This window comes from Drosophila albomicans, chromosome 3 (genome assembly GCF_009650485.2).
Source record: "Drosophila albomicans strain 15112-1751.03 chromosome 3, ASM965048v2, whole genome shotgun sequence".
Taxonomy (NCBI): Eukaryota; Metazoa; Arthropoda; class Insecta; order Diptera; family Drosophilidae; genus Drosophila; species Drosophila albomicans.
Window position 1 is genome coordinate 11474855 of NC_047629.2, and position 25626 is coordinate 11500480.

General features: G+C 41.5%; 5 protein-coding genes across 5 annotated transcripts; 1 reads left to right on the top strand and 4 right to left on the bottom strand.

The window, feature by feature from the left end:
* Window positions 1-9: 9 nt before the first annotated feature.
* On the bottom strand, window positions 10-4149 carry LOC117568141 (syndetin). Its single transcript, XM_034248548.2, has 10 exons — window positions 4001-4149; window positions 3709-3933; window positions 3330-3647; window positions 2403-3269; window positions 2011-2348; window positions 1781-1946; window positions 1605-1715; window positions 1223-1546; window positions 1046-1158; window positions 10-983 (listed from the first exon to the last, which is right to left on the bottom strand). Exons 1-10 carry the CDS (start codon window positions 4064-4066, stop codon window positions 608-610), a joined length of 2904 nt encoding a protein of 967 aa, XP_034104439.1. The 5' UTR covers window positions 4067-4149; the 3' UTR covers window positions 10-607.
* Window positions 4150-4548: 399 nt separating this feature from the next.
* LOC117570255 (general transcription factor 3C polypeptide 3) lies at window positions 4549-7517 on the bottom strand. Its single transcript, XM_034251768.2, has 2 exons — window positions 5560-7517; window positions 4549-5499 (listed from the first exon to the last, which is right to left on the bottom strand). Exons 1-2 carry the CDS (start codon window positions 7405-7407, stop codon window positions 4612-4614), a joined length of 2736 nt encoding a protein of 911 aa, XP_034107659.1. The 5' UTR covers window positions 7408-7517; the 3' UTR covers window positions 4549-4611.
* Window positions 7518-7811: 294 nt separating this feature from the next.
* LOC117570885 (DET1 homolog) lies at window positions 7812-9874 on the bottom strand. Its single transcript, XM_034252783.2, has 3 exons — window positions 9556-9874; window positions 8798-9501; window positions 7812-8738 (listed from the first exon to the last, which is right to left on the bottom strand). Exons 1-3 carry the CDS (start codon window positions 9812-9814, stop codon window positions 8040-8042), a joined length of 1662 nt encoding a protein of 553 aa, XP_034108674.1. The 5' UTR covers window positions 9815-9874; the 3' UTR covers window positions 7812-8039.
* Window positions 9875-10442: 568 nt separating this feature from the next.
* Window positions 10443-13973, top strand: LOC117569978 (putative helicase mov-10-B.2). The gene is made up of 6 exons (XM_034251355.2): window positions 10443-10596; window positions 10689-10840; window positions 10912-11711; window positions 11772-13193; window positions 13374-13545; window positions 13607-13973. The coding sequence occupies exons 1-6, from the start codon at window positions 10594-10596 to the stop codon at window positions 13665-13667; spliced, it is 2610 nt and encodes an 869-aa protein (XP_034107246.1). The 5' UTR covers window positions 10443-10593; the 3' UTR covers window positions 13668-13973.
* Window positions 13974-14285: 312 nt separating this feature from the next.
* LOC117566704 (J domain-containing protein DDB_G0295729) lies at window positions 14286-23848 on the bottom strand. The gene is given in 7 exon segments (XM_052005248.1): window positions 14286-15229; window positions 15310-16832; window positions 16834-17686; window positions 19920-20054; window positions 20196-20572; window positions 20630-21009; window positions 23395-23848. Coding segments are annotated over 7 exon segments (4353 nt in total). The 5' UTR covers window positions 23834-23848; the 3' UTR covers window positions 14286-14583.
* Window positions 23849-25626: the final 1778 nt, after the last annotated feature.

Here is a 25626-nt window from a genome sequence, read left to right on the forward strand (position 1 = left end):
GTTTAAATATTCATATCTCAAAATATGTACTCTTTATTAGGTGTTTGTTTGTTACAGATTCATATATGCATATATTTATATACTATATGTATTTATTAGTAGCACTACATTGTGTATAAACGCGAGATTTCTTTTACAATTATTTGTCCGTTTCGCAAATAAATATTACATTTGGGTATTAAAATAAATTGTTGATGTCTTATTTCTAGTTCGACATACATACTCCAATGTGTATGCCTTTGTGTATATGCGTTCTCTAGGTACATAAGTCATATGCATGTGTCAAAATCAAAAGAAAATAACAATAGTTTAGTCACAATAAATAGAGAGCAGAACGCGCTTAGATTACAATTTTCAGATTCAAAATTTAAAATTCGAATATCAAAAATGAAGTACATTACGGAGATCGCTTATTTAACTGAAAGAGACTCAAATACTTATAACAAAATGTTCATAAATTTGTACTAAATGGAATGTACAATTGAATACAACATTAAAAAAAGAGCCACCAAATTCAGCTAGTATTAACAAAGGGGGTTGCGGGTGTTAACTATACTAGTACATAAATATAATATAAGAGAGAAAAAGTTTGAAAGAGACTGTAGACTTAAATAACATTTCTCAGATTGGAGCCAGTATTATAAGTGTTCTTCTGCGGCGTTGTGCTGGGTGTTGACAAATTAGCTGTTGTCCCCTCTACCAACTGCAGCAGCTTTTGTCGAGTCCGCTTATCGCTGACACAAATGCATTGAATAAGATTCGTCAGTTGTTTCGCTGAATATTCATCAGCTTGTCGCTGTTGTTCAATCCATTGCTCAAATTGGTCCGGCGAAAAATAATATGCTTTGATAAACACATCCACATAAGCACGATGCTGTGGATACTTTTGATGCGAAATTAACTCGAGGAATGACATAAAATTTGCAAAGTCCAATTGCATGAGAGCCCGCCCTCCTGCCGAGCATTTCTTCACATTGGAAAATCTAATCAAATGTGCAAATTGAATTCAATTGAATTTCCATTACTAATAATTTCATTTACTTACCCCTCTACTAGCAAATGTGTCGCCACATGCGCCATAGAATTCCACACATGTTTGCTGGGAATGGGCACTTCCTTGGTTATTTCTTCTAGGCACATGGCAAAGTTTTGTATATTCTATAATGAATAAAGATTATTGGTGTTTTTTCCTTAACGCATTGCATCAGAATCGAGCACTTACGCGATTCAAAACATCACTGTAGTTGCTATGCTGGTGAGTCACATGATTCACGTCCCATTTAACCTTAGACATTTGTGCTAGTATCGCCGGTAGATCGATGACGCGAGATGTTACGCATGTGTAAACTGGTTTCGCAAGATCAGCCATGAATTCACCGTGTTCCAGATAATTACTTAAAATTGGTCTATCACCAGCGGGCAATAGATGGTTCAAATAGTTTTGCAATACTTGGAACTGCTGGAACATGGTACGGCCCGCTTCAATAGCCACAATGCGGTGCGGCAGACCGTATAGAGTATCCGGATTAGCTAACTCGTTGTTGATCTAAAGGTCAAAGCGATATATTAGTTGGAAACACGTTTCAGTTGAATCAATCTATTACCAGAGATGAAAAGTTAAGTGGCCAAACTTTAATCTGAGTGACCACATTGGATTCCACAGCTCGAAGACGTTGCTCTAAATAGGGTGTATAGAGATTATCCGTGGCTACAAGCTAATGCATTAAAAATTGAAAAGTTTAATTGAATACTATATCACATGAAGCCCGACTTGACTTACTGCATCTTTGCCAAATATTTCGTGCACTGCAAACGCATAAAAGTCAAGCAGTTCCAACATACTGAAGATTATCTTTGGAGAGATGCAGTGCAGCAGCTTACACATTTGCAAATAACGACCAATACAGCGCAACACATTTAGGGCAGTGTTGTTCACAAGCAGCTGACTGAAAGTAGACAAAATGAAAACACACAAATTATTTAATCTTTGCAGATCCTCAGTCTACTTACTTGCTGACATCATCCGCAAACTCCTTGCTTTGCAGGCTCTTTTGCTCATCATCGCTTTCTTCACTAAAGTAACAAGAGGCCTCATCTACAATGCCGGACAATATGTCTTCTTCCAGCATTGCTGCATCAAGGCCTCCATCAAAAGGAGAACTTTTCTCAGAGAAACGCAAAAAGTAACCGTAGGAACCATAAATAGAGCTGCCACCACCATCCTGGGAATGCACTGAGACCAGCTCGTCACAATTGTTGTTACTTATAGGCGAATTATTGGTGGAGGGCATTAAAGCTGTTGTGGGTGATTTGTGCCTTCTCAACGTATGTCTCACAGAGCGGAATTCCTGTGAAATTTTTATATAATAACCTTGAGTAATAATGAAATGTTAGGCGCTTACCGGCAACTGAAGAATGTGCGAAAATGAGTCCAGCGGTGTCCAGGATTCGTTATCCAAAAATAGACATATCTCTTCAACACAACAAATATGATAGCGTGTAAAGAACTCTTCACTCCGTTGCTGCATAACCACAATTAGTTTCTCCGACTGCTCGCCGCAGAATTCAATGCCCACCTTCTTCAAGCGCTGCACAATGGACAGAACCTGAATAAACTGATCATATTTGAGGGACGTCAGTTTTGCGCTCTGCAGAAAGAGGCACACTTTGTTTAGTATATCGTTCCAGATGCGCGACTGTCCCTTCTTTAGTTTTTGCTGAATGTAAAGATCCGGAGATTCGCAATCTGTCTCCTCCTGCTGGGCATACAGCTTGTAGTTGTTGTGCCATATGACCACTTGATAGTATGAGGCCAGAATAGTCCAAAAGGTTTTGCACAAGCTTATTAGACATGGCATCAGTTTGTCCACATTAAGTTGCTCGCAAAGTTGCTCATATAAAAGCTTGGGCTGTTCCTCTACGTTAGGCTCACTGTAGCCGCGCACTACAGCATTGACCGTGGAGTGAACGGCCGAAATGTAATTGATGTGAAGTTGGTCCATGGCAATAAGTGACTTATTTGCAAGCTTGTAGGCCTCCTGCAACTTGGCATATTTGCGAATGTCGAACTTCAGCACCATTTCATTGAGCACCGTATCCAGCTGATACTCCATCAACACCATTGTCTCCTGCAGTTTTTTATGCAGAGATTGGACGCAGTTGAACTGCATAAAGTCGGCAACAGAGCTCTGACATTGCAGGAGCAATGCTATAGCAGCTGAATAGTTGTGCTCTGCCAGCAGTTTGTGCAATTCTTCATCCGTTGTTCGCTGTGAATATAATAATTTTGTAATATGGCTTATACGATTAAAATGATTATTAAAACCCACCAACTTCTTGATGGCTAACAGAGTTTCCAGCACTTCTTTGAGCACCTCCCTCTTGCGATAGCTAGCCAAGATCTCCAAGCTGGTCGTGGTTAAATTTGTGCGTGCATAATTCAGATAGGATCGGGCTTTCTGGCAAGTCCAAAGAGATTCTTCCAGCTTCTTTTGCGTCTCATTTATATTTTGAAACTCACTGCCACATGCATTTCGCTGCTCCAATATGTTTTGCAGTACTTGTTTGGTCAGCACCTTTTGTTGTATTCGCAGTTGGGCAATAGTTTCTTCAATCAGCTGGTTGTCAATTCCTCCGCTGAGAACTTTCTACGAAATGAAACACACACTTATTGACATTTAAACAAATTAGACAGAGCCAAGCAAATACCTTAAGCTCGTATAGCTCCGGATTGTGGTCAGCTTCGTAGTAGCAGGTTTCAATGCTTTCAAGAACTTCTTGATCCGATTTCTGTGCGCTTATTGTGGCATCATCCTCCTCCGCACTTGCTCCAGTGGCTGACGGCGCTGTGGTAGAGGGCAGTGCGTCAGTTGTAACCGTCTGTATAAAATAATCTGAGAATCCCATGGCTGGAATTTTCATTTGACGATTCGTCTAAAAGTGAAAGGCGACGAAAGTAGTTAGTCATATCATTGGAGGTGCATCTTTGGTGGTAATTTACCTGTTTGTGCAGCATGTCCATAAACCTTGCCTTAAACTCATCCATTTTGGCCTTAGAGTTTTGCATTTTGTTGCATCCATGAAAACTAAACGAATTACGCGAAGCAAAAATTCGAGTTCTCTTTGGATGAGACAGTGGGTGGAGTGGAGTGTGACCGAAACTTGTATAGCAGAAATATACCAAATTTACAACATCTACTAGATTTTCTTGCTTTTATTAGTGATGCTCTGGCCTTCTAAATGAAAGGAAGCAACACTTTTATAAATAATACTTTTTTTTTAAATCCATATTTAAAATAAAAAAATAACTCGTTTTTTATTTTATTATTGTATGAAATGTCTGTTGTATTTATTATGGACAGGCTTATTTTAATAGTTATGAGCAATCTCCCGACTGTTTATTAAAATTAATTTTATTATATTGGCTGTTGTCTGCATAAAAATGAATTATTTTGTTGTTTGTTTTATATTTTGTGCTAAAGGAGGTCTTCATCGAAACTAATCAGTTTTTTCGCTTTCTTCTTTGCATTATAATACAATATACATTAAATCAAACTTTTATATTATTATATAAAATTAACATTTATTAACTTATTTTATTTAAATAAAAGTTTATACAACACAATAACGCATTAAACATTGTCGTGCCTTCCACTTATTGCCATTGGCACGGTAGATGAGATGCAGATTGAATGCGACCTCATGCTGTAATCCCAAGATCTCCTCATGCTCCTTTATCAGTGGATGCTGCTGGGCTAGAGCTCGCTCGTAGTATTCAACAGCCAGATGTAAGATATTCGCTTGATGGTATATACGCCCAATGTTATAGTAGATTTCCTGCTGTGCAGCACACGATGAAATTGAAGAATCCTTCTCGGTGCCTTTTTGCTTACGTGTACGTAGCTCTGCATAGCGTTGAGCAAATGCTATTGATTGTGAGATTGCTGCCGACTTGCGAAGAACCTTCTTTTGGAGCGACAACTGATTGAAGACTACAGCTATGGAGAGGGCGACCAATGGATGCGGATTCTCACGCAGTATGGGAACATACACGTTTAGGGCATATTTGTACGAACTGCAGTTGAGGTGATAGTGACCGAGGAACAAACGCATTGCCTGTGTAACCGATGGATGACGTTGCAAGAGACGTCGCGTATATCGAAAGTAACGAACCTCATCACCCTGCTGCACCATGAGGGACAGGATATTCCAGAGATTAACGTTCTCCGGCTGCTTGGCAATTAGCTCGCGCAGATATGAGAATCCAATGGCACAATCACGATTAAAGAGACAGGCGAGGATTATAATGCGCTCGATTTCATAATGATAGAAGGTGAACCTCTTTGTAGTGACCATGGCGAAGCAGATGCGTTCAATGGCGCTGAACTTCCCATGGGCGAAGGCGGTTCGAATGAGTTCCAGAAACAAATCGTATTCATTCTTAATCGTCAGATCAGAGATCGCTCCCGCTCCACTTGTAGCAGAACTCTTCAGTGATTCCTGTCAAATTTGTTATAATTACTATTATAATACGATTTCATTTGACATTTTCTCACTTACCTGTGGCTCCTGTTCTGCATTGCCTGTTGCTCCAGCGGCTAAGCTACGCATTTGTAGGATTGCCTTGAGTCCCTCGGTGTTGTAGGTGCTGCCACCATTGGCGGCTGCCAGCATCTCCTCTCGATTCTTTAGCTTGATGGAGTTTCGACCAAGCAGCACGTAGCCTACATCGAGGAACTCCTCGATGCGACCAATCTGCTGCAGCATCACGCACCTCTCGTAGAGTAAACGGGCATGCAACGGTTGCCCCTCCTGTTCTCCCGATTGCTCCAGCGCCTTGACGGCCTCTTCTGGTCTGCCCTGCTGCTTGAGCAATGCGGACAGCGTAAACTTGGCTTCATAGCAATACGGAGCAAGCTGTACTACTCGTGCATAGCTCTGGATGGCCTCATTGGTGCGATTAATCTGTCGGAGACACTCCGCTTGACGCAGCCAAACAAATGCTGGACACTCAAATGAATCGCCATCTGTAATGGGCCGCATCAGGGCTATGGCCTCGGCATACTTATGCTCCTGCATTAGCGCCTCGGTGATATCCATGTATAGTTCAACACGATCTACGGTTGGGCTTATGTGTTCCTGGACATTCTGCACCAGATATCCCAACAAGTGATGAGCATGCATGTGTATGAGACTGACGCAAAGCTTGGCGCGCAATTCAGGAACATAGTCATCGGGAATGTGGCAGAAGTAGATTAGTTCCAAACTCTCTTTCTCGTCTTGCTCCGTTTCAATTTCCAACGTTGTGCGTTCCCGAAGGCATCGCAGAACTGTTTCATACTGCTTATTCAGTATGAGTAGTTCCAAATAGATGTTGAGATCTTCAAGGGTGAAGCGAGAGCTACACACACTGTACGCTCCATCCATGGCCTCCAGTGCTATTGTATGCTTCTCCAGCACATGGAAGTAGCGCGCCACATTCTTGCCAGTTGTAAGGCAAAGATTCCATTCTGTTGATGGCATCAACGGCAGCATTTTCAGGTATGTGAACATCGCCGCATTCGTCTCTCCCATGCGCTCCAAGAGCTGGGCCTTTCGGAAGCGCAGCAAGTAATCCTTGTGAATCACTTTAATGGCTTTCGTATAGCAGACCCTAGCTCTTGCCAAATGGCCCTGCTGCACCAGGAGATCGGATATGCGTATCCACATGTCACGATCCTGTGGATTGAGATGCGCTGCTATTGTGGAAAAGTGCAGAAACTTAACTTCATCACGGTTCTCGTAGATCTCGGCCAGCGTGTAGAACGGCTCACTCGCCAGGGGATTCTGTCGTATGATTTCCATGCAAATGCGCTCGGCTGTATCGTATCGCCCATAAACAAAAGAGAGATTCGCTTCACCCATGAGGCCAAGTAAAGCGGGACTTAGTTGACTACGTCGTCCCCAATGGCCACCACCGCCACCTCCACCTCCGCCTCCGGTACGTTGACTTACTGCAGTCTCTGGCTTCGCCTTTGTCAGTAGTGACTTCTTAGCAGCAGCCGCTCCGCTAGTGGAGGGCTCGCATTCTGACTGATCGTCATTGTCATTTGTTTGCGTGAGTGTTTCCTCCTCGTCTTCATCTTCGTCCCCGGGTTCAAGCTTAGTGCAGAAATCGGGAAACTCCAGACACTGAACGCCTTGCACATAGCGACGGATTAAGGCTCCCTCTTCCTCCTCATCGTGTGTTGCTGAGCTCTGTTCATGGCCATTGTTTTCATTGTCGTACTCAATAATTTCAAAAACTCTCAATGGTTCCGTCTCCTGGAACTGTGCCAATTCATTCTCAGGCACATCGTTGCTATCGATTTCTTCAATTAATACTTCATTTGAATCATTACTTGCTGAAGACTTCTGGGATTCACTCATTTTACTTTCAATGCTATCTGCATGTGTTTATATACAATTTTGTTGTCAGCTGTTTAATACTACCAGCTCCAGCTGTTCGTTGCTTATCGTATGTTTTCGATAATATACTCGATGCATTAAACTATCGATAAATAACAGTGTCTATCAAATGACTATGGACGTGTTTGAGAACAGCTACTTTAATATAATAATATTTTAGTGCAATAATATTGTAAGGTTTTTAGTGGAAAATATATTTTTTTCTTATTGTTTTGTATTTTTAACATGTATATTTTTTTTATTATTAGTTACCTAATATAGATAGTCCAACTTTAGATAACCTTCTGAAGCCTGTTAAATTAAATTAATAGTCTTTGCTTCTAGAAAAAATTAAATGAAATAATTATTTGTTACAAATTTTAAATAAATTTATTTAAAAAAATCACTGTTTCTAGTTTACATGAAGTATTTGTTTAAATGTAGGTATCGTATTACTCGGACTGTTTAAACTTTATTGTTAGGTTTCATGTTTAAAACATTTCGTTTAAATTTTATGTCGGCTTGAAAAGTGGTCTAATGTTTGACATTGCTTTGTAACTACTATGTAGCATTATAGGTAAATATATGCAACAAATAAAATATCACATTTCCATTCAATTGTAGAACTGCTCCACAGTAGTACCATGGTTGTAAATATGCAATTTGTAATCATAGACATGCATACACTTCTGTATGCTAATAATAAGTGGCTCAAATGGATGGCAAATGAAGGCGCAAAGCTCGCGAGGAGCCAAGGCATTATGTGGACGACGAGCTTTAGTATTTAGACGATATTTGATTAAATTGCTGACACGATCTCTGAATATTATGGGCTCCGTGGAGCAGGGCTTCGGCCGTTCTAGTGGCGAAACTAGGCGATCGTCATAGTTGAATACATTATAATTAAGATATGGTGATGTGGAAAAACTTTGTGTGCTGACCGGCACACTGGGATTGAAGCGTAGAGCGGCTTGACGCATAAATGGTATCGTTTTGTTGGGATTCACATAATTCTGACGCATAAAATAATGTGTAGGCAATGATGGTACATCGCCAGTTTGCAGGGATCGCACGTTGCACATTTTGTTATAGAATTGCACTACTATTTGAAGCAGTTCCAGAGAGTCGTCCTGATAGACGCCAGACACATCCTCGCTGGTCATACAATAGAATACATAAAGTCGTCGAGGAGGCTGTGGCTCGCCTGTGGTCAGCATGGGAGCTACATCGTTGTCTTTCGGTCGCTCTTCGTAGCGTAAGAGAAGCAAATCGCTGTCAACTAGCTGCATTTTTTCAATGATCATGTTTTCGATCTGTAAGTCGAGGAAATTTATGATTCAAATGTTCAACGCTGTTTTGCTTTGCTACTCACAAAATCGAAGTTCTTGTAAAATTCTATATACTTCTGGCCAGTCTGGGGATCATCCTGCTGTATCTGACGGTATAAAAAGCTCAATACTCGTTGCTTGATGTGGCTAATGGGCAGCAGAGTGTTAACATCTAACATTGATGGATGCTCGACTGCTTGGAACGCACATTCTCGTGGCCGAGGACCAATTTCGTGTTCGTGTTTGATCAGTCGACCATCAACCAGCTCGTAAATGTAAATTGCTTGGCGCAGTCTCGACAATATTGCTATGGTGTGGCCATGCATTGAAATTCCGTGATTGTGCGACAGGCATATGGAATCTTGAGGTAATTGGACTTCATCGGTAACAATTCCATGCTGCAAGTCGACCACAAAGAATATGTACGAAAACAAATCTAGCTTGTCGAATAGATCCGGGTACCGTTCATAATCCGATACAGGTATGTTGCAACCATTGAGAATACACATTCCAGCAAGCAACACATATCGTCCATCCTCGTGGAAAATACTGAACTCTCGATGGAGATAATATCGAGCTGTGTCGCCATTACACAAGCGCAGCACGTATTTAGTTTCAAAAAGTTTGTCAAATGCCGTCGACCTTAGCTGATTGTTGATATTGACATTGTAAGTTTCTCCGCTGCCAACGTTTGCTTCACTCAGCAGTTGTCCAAAACGCTCCGACCCGACTCCTTTGTAGGTGTAGACTGCAAATAAAAACTGAATATAATATATATCATCTGCAAGTCAGCTTGACCCACCTATGCAGGAACGCTGATCGTGGGAGAAGGCCAACAATTTGCTACCGTCCGGCGTAAATTTCCGCAAGTAAACTGGCGGTATTGATATGCCAATGGTGAGACACGGAGTTATGGCCTTGTAGAACTGTCGTTCATATGACAGTGGAGCACTCTGACTTAACTTGTTGTGCCGAGTGTATCCCGACTCTCTGTTTTGTAGCATATGCACAAGATTTTGCGTTTGCATTCGCTGATCAATGGCAAGTTTTTCCAAAATCATAATACAAATGAATAACACAACAAAATGTAAATAAACAGGGAAATCGATAAGTGTCTTATCGAAAAATTACGATGTTTTAACTAGACGAAAATCGATGACTAGTGATATCGATGGCTTATGTAGGCGATGATTTGATAAATTTCTTTAAAAATTAAGTGTTCATCAACTAATGGTAAGCTGTTTGAAGCTGGAGTAAATCCATTCTAAATCACAAAATATAATGCTTTTCTTCCAAATCAAAGACCATAATCTACTTCTTTTGTGATATCCGAAATGAATACATCAGATGTACTAAATTTGTCTGTAATACTTTACTTAATATGTATTTACATACTTAAATTTTGAAATTAAACGTCAGTTATAATTATAATAGATAATCGATGGTTCGCCAGTACTAGTTGCCACTAATTGCAGCCAACTTCACGCCATTCTTTAGAAGCGCTCATAGGTATATAGATAATTTAAAATCTTCAGAAAAATTTATTATTTTATTTAAAAAAAATTTTTAAATGCAGAGTTCTATTAAATTAGCTTGTAGTATTATTAAAAAAATATAAACAACATTTTAAGCAACTCTGGCAATAAATATAACAGTTTCTATCACACGAAGTTGTCTGCGATCAGCGACAATAACATTGATGACAGATGGCGTCTATAACGGTTCTTCCTTCCATAATTTATCGTATATAATTTGTTTTGTTTCTGTTTATTAGTGAATATATTTATAAAAGTGTGGCCTTCGCACATTTAATGCCGAAAAAGAAGAATTGGAATCAGAAATGGTATCTTAGAGTTTTTAATTAAATGATGAGAACACGAGCATATTTTTTCTTGCATATGTATGTATGTACAAATATGTATGTTTGTATTTCAGATGGACTTCCAAATCTTGGACAGTGGCGGTATTAAACCTGTCTGTAAGTGGATGCCGAATCATGTTCAGATCAATGAATGTGAGGTACACGAGTTGGAGTTGAGTGAGGCCAATTCGAGCATCGATGATGGTGGGGAGACGCAGGAGCAAAAGTAAAAACTTTGCTTTATATATACTTATGTTTAATTCAATTAATATGTTTACTTACAAATGTGTCCCACAGGTTTGCTAAATTGATGCGCTCTTTGCCGCATTATGTACCGAATCCATTGTTGCTGCAAGCGGTGGAACTGAATTTCAGCAATGACAGCTTGTCTACCGTGGATGAAACCTTTGGTGCTTATCTGAAATCGCGACGTCTCGACTATGACAATGTCTGCTCTGTGCTGAGCACCCTGTTAAGTATCGAGGATATGTCCACTATGCAAAAATATGCTCAGTTAATGCAGACTGATGTTATGGTCACCAAAGTTGGTGCACTTTGCTACAGCTTTATGCTCAATGATATAAGACTTAGTCCAGAGGATGTGCTTGCCCCGTCTGTGGATGAAGTTGTACTTATACCTATGCAAAGTTTATTGGATGATCCTCTACCCGAAAATCCCGTACAGGCACAACTGCCGCACAAGAGAGAGCATTTGCCTCTAAAGCATCCGTTCAGACGGCATGTTGCCTGTGTTGAAAAAGTGACATGTCAAAGTCTCACATTCAAATTCAAGGACAAAAAGGCATTTCCGGGAGACGAAGCGATGACCGAGCGTTTCTGCGTTATTTTCCGGTCTCGTCGTATACCATTTCGATTCATGCATCGAGCGATTCAGCTCTTAGAGAAAAGTCCAGGCGTACGACGCTATTTGTTTCCTACTCATAAGCCCCAGGAAGTGCCCTATGGTTGCTCCAACTTACCAAATTTATCACTGTTCAATTCTAACATTGCGTATAACATGGAACAACTGCAGGCAGTCAAACAGATTGTTAACGGTCCCAACGCACTAGCACCTCACATAGTCTTCGGACCACCTGGTAAGATGTCCAAAGTTGCAAAAACAAACCCTAATAATATATAATTTTTTTGATATCGAGGCACTGGCAAAACAACAACTATTGTCGAGGCCATTCTACAGTTGCGACTTCATCAGCCACGAAGTCGTATTCTTGTCACAGCCGGTTCGAACTCGGCCTGCAACACAGTTGCTTTAAAATTATGCGAGTATTTTGCGCATAATAAACACTTGAAGGAGCTGTTGAAAGAGCGAGCCAAGGACTCGCGCTTCATTAACCAGGATGTGGATTCTCATCGCCAGTTAATACGTGTCTTCTCCCGCTCCATTTGGGCGAATGGATTGGGCTCAGTGAAGCCACTGCTGCTCAGGCATTCAAATTGTTCTAAGCGTGTCTATGAGCACTTTGGTGCAAATTTATTGCGCGAATATGGAATTATTGTTGCCACACTGTGTACTGTGGGCCGCTTAGTCACTGATAATGTGGGTAAATTTAACTATTTTACTCACATTTTTATTGACGAGGCAGGCGCCTCAACGGAGCCAGAGACCCTGATTGGTATTATGGGCGTAAAACAAGAGGAAACATGTCATGTGATATTGTCGGGCGACCATAAGCAACTGGGCGCAGTCATTACTAACAATCGTGCAGCCGCTTTGGGATTGGGTCACTCGCTAATGGAACGATTGATGCGCACTGAATTGTATGGCATGGACGCAAACGGTAATTATGATCGCACACTCCAGACAAGACTGCGCCGCAACTATAGATCACATCCGGAAATCGTTGGGCTCTATAACAGGCTCTATTATAATGGTGAACTGATACCTCAGGCCCCGCCAGATCAGGTCAATCTGGCAGTCAATTGGCCCATGCTACGCAATCCGCACTTTCCAATTATATTCCAGGCCACGCACGGCGTGACTCAGAAAGAAATGAATTCCACTAGTTCGTTCAATGAGCTAGAGGCTCAGGTGTTAGTCTGGTATGTCAAGCTCCTACTCAACTACGGTCTCGGTAACAACATCCGTGTCGAACAACAGGATATTGGCGTTGTGGCACCCTATAATGCACAGGGTAAGGTGATCAAAGAGTTATTGCATAACCAAGGCTACATGCATGTGGAAGTTGGTAGTGTGGAGAACTACCAAGGACGCGAAAAAAATATTATTATTGCCACTCTCGTACGGTCTTTTGCCAGCATAGGATTCATGCGAGATCCTCGCCGTTTAAATGTGTTGCTATCGCGAGCAAAGTCGCTAATGATTCTTATTGGAAATCCAGTGACATTGCGATATCACCCCGATATTAGCTACATAATCAACGAATGCAAGCTGCAGGGTAATTATCTGTTTAAGGAAAGAGGTCATACGCAGAGGAAGAAGCATTACCACAATATAGAGGAAGAACTTCCTACTGATCATCCCGATCTATGTTATGATCAAATGCCGCAACACATTTCCGTATATTCGTCCCAGAATCAGAGCCAGCAAAGTATACTAGGTAAGTGTAGACATCCGTAATCGGCATTCCGTACGTAATTTCACCAAAGTAATCTATCGGAACTTTAACTTTGTTTATCGGTGACATGTAAACTAAAAATCCTTTTTGAGAACGTTGAGCGAGAGGTCATTAGTTGTAATTCACTATTTCCACAATTACTCTAACAACATTTTTATGCAGATGAAATTAGCAGCAACAGCTCGTCAAATTGCTTATGTGGCAAAAAGTCCGATTCAAGTCAACTAAACATTAATATGGAGACTCTATTGCAACTGCACGAAGATTTGATGCCTTTTGTCTGTCGTTGTGGCTCAATTACACTTTTCAACAAGCAAGAACTGATGCAGCTGCAGTAAGACGAATGAATTTACTTTGTTTTTAATAATATTCGAATTTGTTTGCCCTTTTAATAGAGTACACTTAGAAACGATGCTTACTAATCTTCAAGGTCCAATCTACTCTAATCTAATTTAAGCACGATTTGAAAATGATGTGTTCAGTAATTTGTACTCATGAATGTTTAATTATCTGTTATTGTAAATTTTTTAATATTTTTTTTTTTTTGTCCTTACCATGTATATATTTAAGACACTATTAAAGTTCAATATCAATTCGACTGTTTGTGTGAATCAACGTGTTTTTCAATCAAATACGTGGATCAGAAGTAGCTTATTATAAAAGATAAAAATTGCATTTAATTGTTGAATGCTTGCTCACTCTGGTACTGCTGTGAAGAGAGAAAAATAAATTGTTTTAAATGCGAATAAATTATATAATAGTAAGTAAATTTCACACACTACTTGAAATAGAAATTAATTCAATTAATTTTTTGTATATATTACACGAGAATCAAATCAATTTATTTCAAATTTTATTAAAGTCAGCTCTACCATATGTATTGTGTGCTCATTATATTGTTTTCAAAAAGCGTTTATAAAATTAGTTTACAAATTCAGAAATTTCCGAAATGTTTGATATATAATTTTGATGTCATTTGATTTGGTTACATATCGCTTTCACCGCTCTTTTCATTTAAATTTGTTCAGTCTTGGTTAATCAACAACTCGGTTAAAAGTGTTTAGTTCTTATACATTCGATAATAATAAATATATTTTGATCTTTTTTATTTGTTATTTGTAATTTGTAATTAATATTGCATTTTTTTTGTATTTTTATTTTTTTATTATTAAAATATATTTAAGCAGCGTACATATATGCAATAGAATATGTAAGTGCACTTGATATCTTCACAATTGTTAGTGGCTTCATTAATTGATAGTATGTTATGACTCTACTTTTGGTTGTTCTTCTCTAATGCTCGCAATGCTAGTCTAAGTGTGTGCATGTGTCTGTGATATGTATGACAACAACAACAAAATTATTAATTGGATTAGAGAGCGACGCGTTTTACGCCGCACTCCACGCAGAATTTGGCGTGCCCAATCATGAACTTGGAGCCGCATTCGTAACAGTAATTCGACATTTTCATACTCGCAGTCATGCTAGAAGATCCGTTGGACGTGTTGCTCGAAAGTGAATGCTGTGAGGATGCAAGTGCTGTACTGGCTGCGTTGATTGTGTTGTTGTTCATGTTGTTCTGCGCATTATGCTCGTAGTTGTTATTATTGTTGTTGTTGTTGTTGTTGTTGTTATTGTACGCTGTCTCCACTTGAGATTGCTGCTGATGTTGATGTTGTTGCTGTTGGTGGTAGTTGAAATTTGAATTTTGCTGTTGCTGCTGCTGCGGCTGAGCAACTGGCAATGAAATCTCTGAACAGCTACTGGAGTAACCAGCCTGACCATCGCTAGGACCAATTCCGGCGTACAGCTGCTGGCGTGCTTTAAGGGTGCCGTAATTCGTTTGCGCTTGTGTTGAGGCATCCGACTTATTGCTCCGACTTGCTGGTTTGCCCGACGACGAGGCCAAGGCACCTCCGGCGGTGTGTGGGCGCAACTGTTTTTGGGAACGCTGAGCATTGCTTATGTGTAGCTGCTTATCCCCAGAACGCTGTGACAGGCTGTTGGGGGAGTTGCTGCTGCTTAATTCAGAAAAGGAAGAGAGTATTTTGGATGAGTATATCATGAAGACAATAATACATTGATAGACTTCACTCACCTGCCGTAAGCAGAGTCAGAGCTAAGCTTGGAGCTTGCGCCGCGACGAGATGACTGTGAGGATGACATGGGATAACCATCTAGGCTGCTTAGCTCATCCGAATCTCCTGAGGGTGATGGCGATAAATGTGAGTTACACTTTAATACCTGCTGCACATGCTCCTGATGCTGCAACACATTGCGGCGCAAAGAGTCGCCAAACTCCTCACCTATCTGTTTGAATTCGCCGAGCCTTTTCTCAATCTCATTCTTGGCATTGTTTGCCCTCACATTTGGCAATGGCAATGTCGGTGCTGGGATCGAGGATAAAACCGACCGTTTGCTATAATGAACGTGCCTGGCGTCATCTTCGATCTCAGCGTCGAGGTGATCCTCTTCGGTGTCGCTGATCTTGCTGAACTTAGCGTGCTCCGGTTCATTGCCATTCTCAATATGCAGGACATCGATGGGTGTCTGTGCATTGCCCACCATGTGACGCAGCGATTGTGGCGAGATGGGTGAATGTCCTTGGGCGTTTGCTTCCGTCTCAATGCTTATAAAGATCTCGCGCTTCTGCGAGTCATCCAAACTTTTTTGGGTATTCTCATCGAAGCTGTTCATTGACTTGTACGAACGGTTGCTGCTCTGTGACGTCTTGCTCGATGCGTTCGAATCGGATCTGTGGGCGTAACTTTCTTTAGTTGATGCTGTATAGTATTGACTGCTGGGCGACATTATAAGCTGAGAGCTAATCCCGCTAGGGGTAGCTCTTTGTGTGGCTGTTGTGGGTGTCTGTGATTGGGGTTTAGTCTGAGTCTGCGTCTGATTCTGAGTCTGAGCCTGGGACTGTGACTGGGACTGTGTGTGCGGAGTCGAAGTCGCTTTCTGGAACGAGCGTTGTCTGTTCGTTGTGCGATTCAGGAGAAACTCGCGACAATCCCGAAACAGTGGAAATTGCTCCTCATCATTCTCGTTCTCGAATGATGAGAGAAATTCCTCGAAATCAAAGTCATCGAATGTGGGCAGCGGCGGCATATTTGGCATTGTCAGTGGCATGCTGATCGGATTCGAGAGCAGCTGCTTTTGCTGCTGTTGCCAGCACTGTTCATCGAATTCCAGGGACGATCGATTCGCCTCATCATCAGCACAGCTGCCCGATGAGATGTAAGCTTCTTCTGGGGAGGCATCGTACAGGAATTGATTGCGTCCCAATCGCATTTTCCTCTTGAGTAGATTCCTTGCATCCCCCGAGTTACGCTGCTGATCCTGGCCCATGGTAATAGTGGACTGCGAACTGCAGCGGCTCTGGGAGAGCTGCTGATGTGGCGTGGAACTGGCATTCGATGAGCCAGTGGATGACTGTGCCTGCTGCTGCACGTGCAGATTATCACATGGATTGATCAGCAAGGGATCAATATAATCACCCAATCGATTGTTTCCAAAAATACTCTCCAGCTTGATGGGCACCCCGCTGCTGCTGCTGTTGTTACCTGTGCTTTGCGTTGTCGAGTTCAACTGCGGAGTCGTTGGCTTGCTGATGGGTTCCCAAGCGCAGTGGCGTTGCATAGTTGAATACCTGATTTTCGTTGTTCTCCTTGGCGACTGGAGTGGAGGTCGTTGTTACAGGAGTGGTTAGTGGTGGCAATTGTCCGCTGCTTGTGGTGAGGTTCTTGGCCGAATTCTGTTTGCTCAGATTATTGCTTTTATCCTTGAGCTCCTTGCTGTTTAGCTCCTTGCTGATGGCTGCCACTTCCGCCGCCTTCGCATTCAACTGCTCCAATTCGTGCTCGTACTTAAGGAACACTGCGAGAGAGTCCGTCTTGGCCACATTGCGGACTGGTTGCTGCTGCTTGGACTCGTTGCTGCTGTTCTCTACGGTCTCGTTGCCCACTCCGAGTGGGAGCTTGAGCTGCTGCTTGCGGTTGGAGGCACTGGTATCGCGACGTACAACGCGAGGACTATGGAAATCATTGCCGCAAGCAGCTCGAACTGGCATCTCGTCGTACTCCTCGGGCTTAAGGAAGTTGGTGGAGATGGGACCCTCGTCGGAGAGACCTCGCTGGATGGTAGGACGATAGTTGGTGGCGAAGAGCGGCCGACTAGGTAACAGTGGTGTGCGACGTGGTCCTCGCAATGATGAAGTGCGTCGAAAGTTGGAGGTGGGCGTTGTCTTGGCTGTCGTCGGTGTCGTCAAGGTCGTCTGAGGTTTGCTAAGTGAACCCGTCAGCGAGGTGGACATGCTCGTTGGTGTGACTTTGAGTGTGGCATTGGGTGTGTGTGTTGCAGTGGAGGAACTTGGCTCGTTGTCTGGCGGCGTGCCAGGTGAGCAGAGCTCCTCGAGCTGACGTTTAGCAGACAGAAAAGGATCGTATTTGCTATTGGTGAGTGGACTGATGCCGCTGTGTGAACGAAAGATAAAAACCAAACAAATATATATCTCTAGCTAAAGTATCTCAAGTAAGACTAACACCCTCTCCTTCTCTCCCGCAGTCTGTGCGTCGCCTGGCTGTCGTCTGCAATGCGTGGCGTGTATGTGTGTAATGAGTGTGATGATGTGGGTAATTTAACAAACCTATTTAATAGAAGGCATTCCGAGCCGGGAGATGATCGTGCTCGCCGACTAGTGGGCGATGATGATGGAGATGTCGCCTTGATGTATATGACTGCTTCTTCGTCCTGTTCGAGGAGTACCAGGCGTCGGCTTACATTCGAGCGCTGCCTAAAAGGTTCGCTTTCATCGTCAGTTAATGACTTGGCTATATCCATAAACTGGCCAACTTCGATGTCAGCGTCGTCGTATTCACAGTCATTGTAAACACTCAACATTCCATTATCAGCATCCAGAAAACGATCTTCTTTATAATGATCTCTTGGTACGTCTTTCGACTCAATGACTGGCAACTGCGTACGTGGCAAATCTTTCACACTTTCCTTCCTCTCCGCCATAGGCAGAGCTCGGAGTGGTTCACAGCTGTTCATTATGGTTGGTAGATGCTCGCGTTTCTTTGGAGGGCGCAAAGTTCGGATGGTGCAAGTCTCCATCTTTAATCGTATCTCACCACATAGGGAATTCGATTCGTTGTCGGAGCCAGCGTGCGACGATTCGCAGGCACCAGCAGAGCTTTTTTCTATGCCTGTCAGATCAAAGGAACTTATGGCTTTAGGGGCCTCCAAGGATTGTAAGTCAAGAACTGGACTCGTCTTTGTCCTAGGTCGACGATGTGCCTGACGTACTAAAGAAGTGGTTGAACGCGTCTTGTTTCCCACATTTAACTCTTGCTCATTCATATTCATTTTAATATTACAAATCTTTGATCCAGCTGAGAAAGATGCAGCATGTGGGTTGGGTTGATTGGGTTCGATTAGCAATGATTTTATGAATCTAAAACCTGTCTTAAAAATGGCTAAGTGAAAAATATTGCTGTAGGGTCGTTCCTCGACTATGACAATTTTTGTATTAATTTTCTATAATCACTATAATTATCTCGGTAATGACAACTTCATCTCTTTGCATTGAATGTTATTAAATTGGTAAATTTTATAAAAATTCCTTTGTTGGATAACGTTATCAATTGAACTACTTGGAAGCATACTTTGAATTTGAATAAAATGAAGCTCTAAAGTACATTCTTTTTTACTCTATAAAAGAATACGCAACAATATAGATCTTTCTTATTTTGTTCTTTCCGTTGATGGCATCAGTTATACAATTTGAAGAAATTTCGTTGTATTACAAATTAATTAAATTGGTATCTACTGCTCGGAATGATTTGCATTCGAAGAGAATTTTCTGCTTCGCTTTACTGAAAAGATTTAATGGATTGCAGATCCATTTGGAATTAAGAAAAGTAAAAATCACTTGAAAACATGCCATCAAAATGTGGTGATGAACGGAAACTTTAAGGAAATATTTAGCGGACTGCCTAACACTATCAACTCGATTCTGTTGGAAATCGGGACAATACCTTTTCGGAGCAGTAACCCATTGAGATCCTCGAATGTGCAGATAGCTTGATCTGGAGCTATTAATTTTTCCGCAGCTTCCACCAACTTGGGGCGTGTGGTGCGACGTCGGGATTTAGCCGGTAACAGAGGTGCCGCCTCTATGCAATCTAGTTTGGCCAACTGTAATGTGTCTTCCGTGGCTTTCCGACGCAAACGGTCCACGGCGACATCAATTTCCTGGCAAGTTTCGCGCTGTTTACGCCTCGGCTTGAAGGTGTTTGCCTCCTCCGCGGAGGCAACGCAAAGACTGACCGTTTTCTGGGTTATTTGGGTCGTTGGCGACTTCGGCGTGACAGGCGCTTGACGTTGCTGGGATGTTCCCGGACGTGGCGCTTTCATTAGTTTTTCGGTTCTTTGCGAGCTGGGGGTTGGGGTGTGGTGTTGGGTTAGGGGATAATGGATAATGAGTTGGGAGAACATTGTTTGTAAGATTACAGTGTGCGCGGTACTACGAGACGGTGTCTACATGATTGCCAACGGCAGGATTAGTTGAAGAGCAACAGGAACGGCAGCGAGAACGACAACCATAGCAACGCCAGATGGGCCAATAATAACATACATACGATTGGTGTTAGACTAGTCTAAAGATCGAAGATTGATCAAGATATCAAAATAGTTTGGACTCACTTATCACTTTGAACGGACGACGTCATGGCCGATAGCGACATTAGTGTTTGCTTTTGTGCAACCATTTCAGCCTCGTACTGTTGTTGTTCCTCAATAGAGCCGGAGTACTTGTCGCGATTCAACGAGCGTTTGGTTCTTAAATCAAATAAAGTGAAAAAGGCAACAATTAAACAGTGTAACATGTAGAAGCAAAAAAGTGTAGCTGTCAAATTGAAATAATATCCTATGACATCACAAAGAAATAGAACCCTAAAGTAAAGCCTACTCATTGCTTACTTGAGATTGGGAGGTCGGTACTGCTTGCGAGCCTCCATGCGTTCCTTGGCCTTGTTGGTTTCTACGGTGTTGGCCGCCTTGATGTTGGCCTGAATGGCCTTCTCCTTGCACCACTCCACATGGCGATCAAAGGCCTTTGGATTGAAGCTGCGTTCGCAATGTGGGCAACGCTCCGAAGCCGTATCCTTAATGCGTTTACTAATTGAACGATCCGAGGAGCGCATCCTATCACGTGTTAGACTCGGCGGAGCAGCAGCTGCTCCTGGAGTCTCGGCTGCTGCAGCGCCAGCTGCTTTCTTCAAGGAAGAACGTGCAGTCGCACGAGCCTGATCCGTGTTGGTCTTGCGGCGAGTCGACGCCGGGGATGCAGCAGCATCCTAAATACAGAAACATATCGTAAGATTACAATACTTGGTTTCTATGATTGTACTCACCGTGGGTGGCAACTGTTGTGAGCCTCCGCTTGCTATGGAAGATGATTCGCGACTAACCCCGGGAGGCGTATGTAATCCAGCTGCCTTCTCTGCGTTGGGTAGTCCAAAATTCTTCGGAAGCACATAGGTGGAGAGCGCAGTGCCCTCTCGGCGCTGGCGCGAAGAGTCAAATACTTTGCGCTTTTTCCCGCAGAACGCCACATGCTTGCGTAGGGCATTCGGATTAAAGGTGCGTTTGCAGCAGGGACATTCCGAAAGATCTCCAACTGCAGCATGCTCTGGAACGGGGATGGAGGCGCCTGTGGTAATAGGTCCCGGCGACTCTAACTCATTGACTTCGTCTATCTGATCATTGTCAACTGGATCGGACTCCATGGTGGCTATTGTTGTTTGGAAATATTATAAAAATGAATTGGATAAATTGGGTTACTTTTGCAATGTTTGGTATGGATTCAGTATAAAACTAAGCACCTAAAACTAAATATAACACGTCAGCAGAATGAATGAGCCTTCTGCGATTTCTTAAAAAATCAGTGACTTGTTGTGCCTATAAAAATATATTTAACAGACAGAAGAAGCAACTCTGACCCCATAATGTCGGTTGACCTAGACTATGAGATAGAGAGTTATAATTTGTTTTCCGCAGCACTTGTTGTTTTTATGCACGGTGATCAACTTGTTTTTAGTTTTTTGGCTTCAAAATGGAATACAACTATGTTATATGGTATTAATCATCTTGATTCCTGCGATTAGATTAAAACTGTAAGTCATTTAAGACAATTTGGATTATTTTGGTATGATATATTTGAAATGAAATAGTATAGTGAAGTCCCTGCCAAAAGAAAACTGTACATTTGCGAAGAGAAGTATCCCATATTCATGTGGCATCTGGCCAATTGGATCAAAATGCCAAGTTGGCTTGCACTTGACTGAGAAATTCGAAAGCTTTCCAATCACATCAACTGCCAGATATAAGTGAAAACCATTTTTTGAAAAGATATTCTAGGCAGAGCTCAACTTTGTCACGTCTTACTCGTTCGTAAGTAATTGATCTATAAATTCTCAGGCAAAAACAATGGCTGAATTCCACAAATAATTTATGGTTATTATTTGGGCACTATTGACTTTTGTGTGTGTGTTCAGCTTATACATTGTTATTTATCACGAAACTATTTCATAGTACACTGACAGCAGCAGCTGATGAAATGCGGTAATATCCGAATTTGGTAGCTTGTCTTAGCCAACATCTTGATGAGGTTGCGAACACAACACTGCGGTTACATTGCGTGGGAGCATCGATCAATTTAAATATCTTCGACTCCCCGACGCAAACCACTCATCATCTCAGATCGTATCTCTTGAGTTCAGTAAGCGAAAAAGACTGACAGCATTGCAATAATTACTTAAAATTGTCAAGCTGTAAAATAGCATATATATTTAGTTGAAGTTTTAAGCAATACAGTGAACACTCAGTGACTAATGCTATTAAGTCTTGAGTAGGAAGAAAGATGTTTCGCGTCTCATTCCAATTCAAATCAATGCGAGTTTCGTACGCAGGTCTTTCAATGTGTAATCCGATGAGAAGTGGGTAAGTGACTGCTTCAATGGATACGAATGTTTACAAAGGACAGAGGAGGTAAGGTGGGTCATGTGTTTCTCATGACAGCACCAAGTTCCACTTCAACATCAGCTTCAGTTTCAGTTGCAACGATTCCATTTCAATGATGCTTGCAAGATACAGACAGCGGCATATGTGAATGTGAATATGCTCGAATGTATTTTCTTATATACATTTGTATCTTCCAACTATTACCTCTTGAGCTTTATAAATGAAATATTTCTCCTCATGACCAGTAAATGGCAGCCCGTCATTTTTAAAACAACTGGGGGTCCATTAATATTTTGTAGAGCTTGTGCAGATTTTGATTTTTTACAATCTAGAGGAACAGAGCAAAAGTAATCAAACTGTGAAGAGTTCAAGTATTTCCATAATTACTCCAATAAATTTAATAGCTTAATATGAAAGGTACATATGTTGAGCATTTGTAAATTACTTATAAAAGAAAAAATTAGAAATACTGATGAAAAGCTACATAGTAATACATTCTAATACATGTATATTTGGGAAGTAAGTCTAAGTATCTGATACCCTATAGTTATATTTATTTTGTTCAATTGTGAAATCAATTCTCACTAAGGATCTCAGAACCAAAACTAACTCCTCAAACTTAGTGTGCATGGTCAAGTATTTAATACGTTTCTCAATTTTTAGTATTTTTTTTGGTAACTTGTATGTTCTATTCGAGAATTATCTACAAGAATTTTTTTTTAAGTCTAATGACATCATTTATATAATTTTTGCTGATAAGCAATTGACAAATAATGCTCACCGAGAACAGAATGATTTCAATTGAGAATAAAAAAAAAAACAGAAATGATTAACTATTCATTCTTAGATGAATTAACAAATTGCCTGCGAATACCGTTACTGCGATTCTCTATCTTTCTCTCTATCTCTCCACTGATTGAGTAGAAATCTTAATGATGCATAGAGAAAGCATTCGCACTATTAGCAGATAGTTAATTGGAATTAAATTTACTTGACATGCAAATGTCTATTAGTGGCATTTATAGTTGGAGTTATTAATATTGTTGTTGTGGCTGCCGTTATATCGATCTCATTGACAATAATCATAACATTCTGTGCAGCTGACCAGCGATCGCAATTAATTGCGTGGGCGCTGTTGTGGGCGTAACCGACTCACTTGACTTCAGATTGGGCGTCTGTTTTTTATTGCCATTGTTGCTGTTGTTGTTGTTGTTGCTACTGCGTCGCAGTGAGAATGTGTTGCGTACGCGCGAAAATGTGGACAGCTGTTGCGATTGTTGCTGCTGCTGCTGTTGGTGTTGCAATTGTTGCTGTTCCTGTTGCGCCTCACTGAGCAGCGCCGCGGAGTTGAAAGAACTTTGCTGCGGCTGCTGCTCAAACACATTGATGTTGCCGTTCTTCCCATTTTCAATTTCATGTTCATTTTCACTGCACAAACTCTGCGATTTATGTTGCTCGCCACTGAGCAGCTCGTTTAATTGTTGATATTCCTCATAGATGCCACGACTGTGTCGTTTATTGATTTTATTCAATTGCTGCTGTTGTTGCTTTTGAGGTTTCGATTTGAATATCTTACGCCACATTTTCTTACTCATCTTGCACGGAGTTACACGGTATTTACTTCCTAAGTATTTTTTTGCGTTATTTTTATACTTTTAAACGGAACATCTTAGATCGTTTGAGCACCAAGATCTTTAACAGCGAACAAACTTCACGCGCCGGCGATTTGTGTCCAACTAAACGGCAGCAACATCAGCTAAAGCGCAGCAACATCAGCCGCGATTCGGGCAACATTTGCGGTAGCAACATTAAGCTTCCGACGCGGCGGCGATGTGTTGTTTGTTGACAATGGCAACATGTTGCTGGCGCATATTTTGCATTTAATTAAAAATAGTTGCACTCCAGCTGCTTGTGCTTCGCTTGTCGTGGGTGTAACAACAACAACAACAATAATAACAACAACAACTGGATTTCTAACAAAGAGGGCCATTCTTTGTAAGGCAATTCCCGCCGTCTTTACGCCTGATTTATTTAAAGACGCCGCACAAATGTTGCTGAACTTTGGCTGCCTTAGATATATTTGTCTTGCTTTTAGTTGGTTTTCAATTTATTCGAGCAATCTCCGAATCTTGGCACTTGGCAATCTTTGCCATTTCTGACTTCCCCAAAGTGATCAGTATCAGAGTCAATCAAAAGACTTCAAAGACCCCAACTTCCTGCACTGTTGTCCATTGATACATTGAGCAACATTCGGGTGTAGCCTACCAACACACACACAAACATATGTATGTACATAATTACGCCCTGTTACGGACAAAAGCTTCCAGTTGCATAAAAGTGCCAAAAAAGGTAGCTGCGGTTGCAGCCGCTAAACAACAACAGCAACAACAACTCCAGCAACATTTTGATGCTGCAGGCGCCACACATAAATAAACAGCTGGCATGGCAATGGAGTTGGAGACAATAATATATTATAGTATGTGTATCTTATATATTTGTGTGACTTTTTTGAACACAATGAGCAAATCCTCGAGATCTTTGCTTTGTAGGGTATTCCCGTTTCGGACTGTCTCTGTTTTCAGTTTCGTTTTCGTTTTCATTTTTAGTTATTTCTGTTTTTGGTCGTTTCTGTTTTTAATTGAAATGCGAATGCACTTTGGAGTGCCTCTTGCTGTCTCTTTCTGTATCGCTGAACTATCTATGTCTGCATCTGAATCTGAGTCTGTCTGGATGGGCGATCCAAACGATTTCATTTGGATGCTACTTGCAATAAATCATTTACTTCTTAGCAGTCAGCACTCAGCTTCCAGCAGATGGTTGACAGTTGAACTGTCGAAGAGACTTCAGAGGAAACGCAGATCTTATGCAAGTTGCCTTGCCTCATAATCTTTGCTTCAATTGTGGCACGCGAGAGAGGTAATGAACTTTTCGGCTCACCATTCTGTGCTCTATTGAACCAACGATCATATATACCAAACACTCCTACATATGTACATATGTGGGCGTGGAAATCGTTTGTGGTCGCAAAAGCGAATCACACTTGAGAGTTGCCATAAAACTTCATAATCTCTTCTAATTGTCACGCCTTGAGAAAGACAAAAATAAATTGTGGAAATGTTCACTCAGTTCGAGGGTTGCGAGCAGAAAGGGCGCGAGCATCGTATAAATAGTTCATATGCTTGGATGGGTGGCATTTTGGGAGCAAGGCGCACAAGATGAACTCAATTTTGATGAGCAAACGTTTCAATGTTTCTTATGCATTAGCTTAGCTTCTCCCGTACACTGAGAGAATAGAAAAGTAATAATAACATATCGAAAAGCGACTAACTATCTACTACTAATTGAGTTGTGTTTCCTCGCCTGTTTCTTTTGTATTCCATTTCCCTTC

Excerpts from the sequence above, each read along its gene's own strand:
- LOC117570255 (XM_034251768.2), bottom strand. The coding sequence starts at position 7,407 with ATGAGTGAATCCCAGAAGTCTTCAGCAAGTAATGATTCAAATGAAGTA. Across the intron at positions 5,500-5,559 it reads ATGCAGAACAGGAGCCACAG|GAATCACTGAAGAGTTCTGC; the intron begins GTAAGTGAGAAA and ends CAAATTTGACAG.
- LOC117569978 (XM_034251355.2), top strand. Across the intron at positions 10,841-10,911 it reads GGGGAGACGCAGGAGCAAAA|GTTTGCTAAATTGATGCGCT; the intron begins GTAAAAACTTTG and ends TGTGTCCCACAG. Across the intron at positions 13,194-13,373 it reads GAGCCAGCAAAGTATACTAG|ATGAAATTAGCAGCAACAGC; the intron begins GTAAGTGTAGAC and ends ATTTTTATGCAG.
- LOC117568141 (XM_034248548.2), bottom strand. The coding sequence starts at position 4,066 with ATGCAAAACTCTAAGGCCAAAATGGATGAGTTTAAGGCAAGGTTTATG. Across the intron at positions 3,270-3,329 it reads TGTTAGCCATCAAGAAGTTG|CGAACAACGGATGAAGAATT; the intron begins GTGGGTTTTAAT and ends TTATATTCACAG. Across the intron at positions 984-1,045 it reads ACACATTTGCTAGTAGAGGG|ATTTTCCAATGTGAAGAAAT; the intron begins GTAAGTAAATGA and ends ACATTTGATTAG.
- LOC117570885 (XM_034252783.2), bottom strand. The coding sequence starts at position 9,814 with ATGATTTTGGAAAAACTTGCCATTGATCAGCGAATGCAAACGCAAAAT. Across the intron at positions 9,502-9,555 it reads CGATCAGCGTTCCTGCATAG|TCTACACCTACAAAGGAGTC; the intron begins GTGGGTCAAGCT and ends TTTTATTTGCAG. Across the intron at positions 8,739-8,797 it reads TTTACAAGAACTTCGATTTT|ATCGAAAACATGATCATTGA; the intron begins GTGAGTAGCAAA and ends CTCGACTTACAG.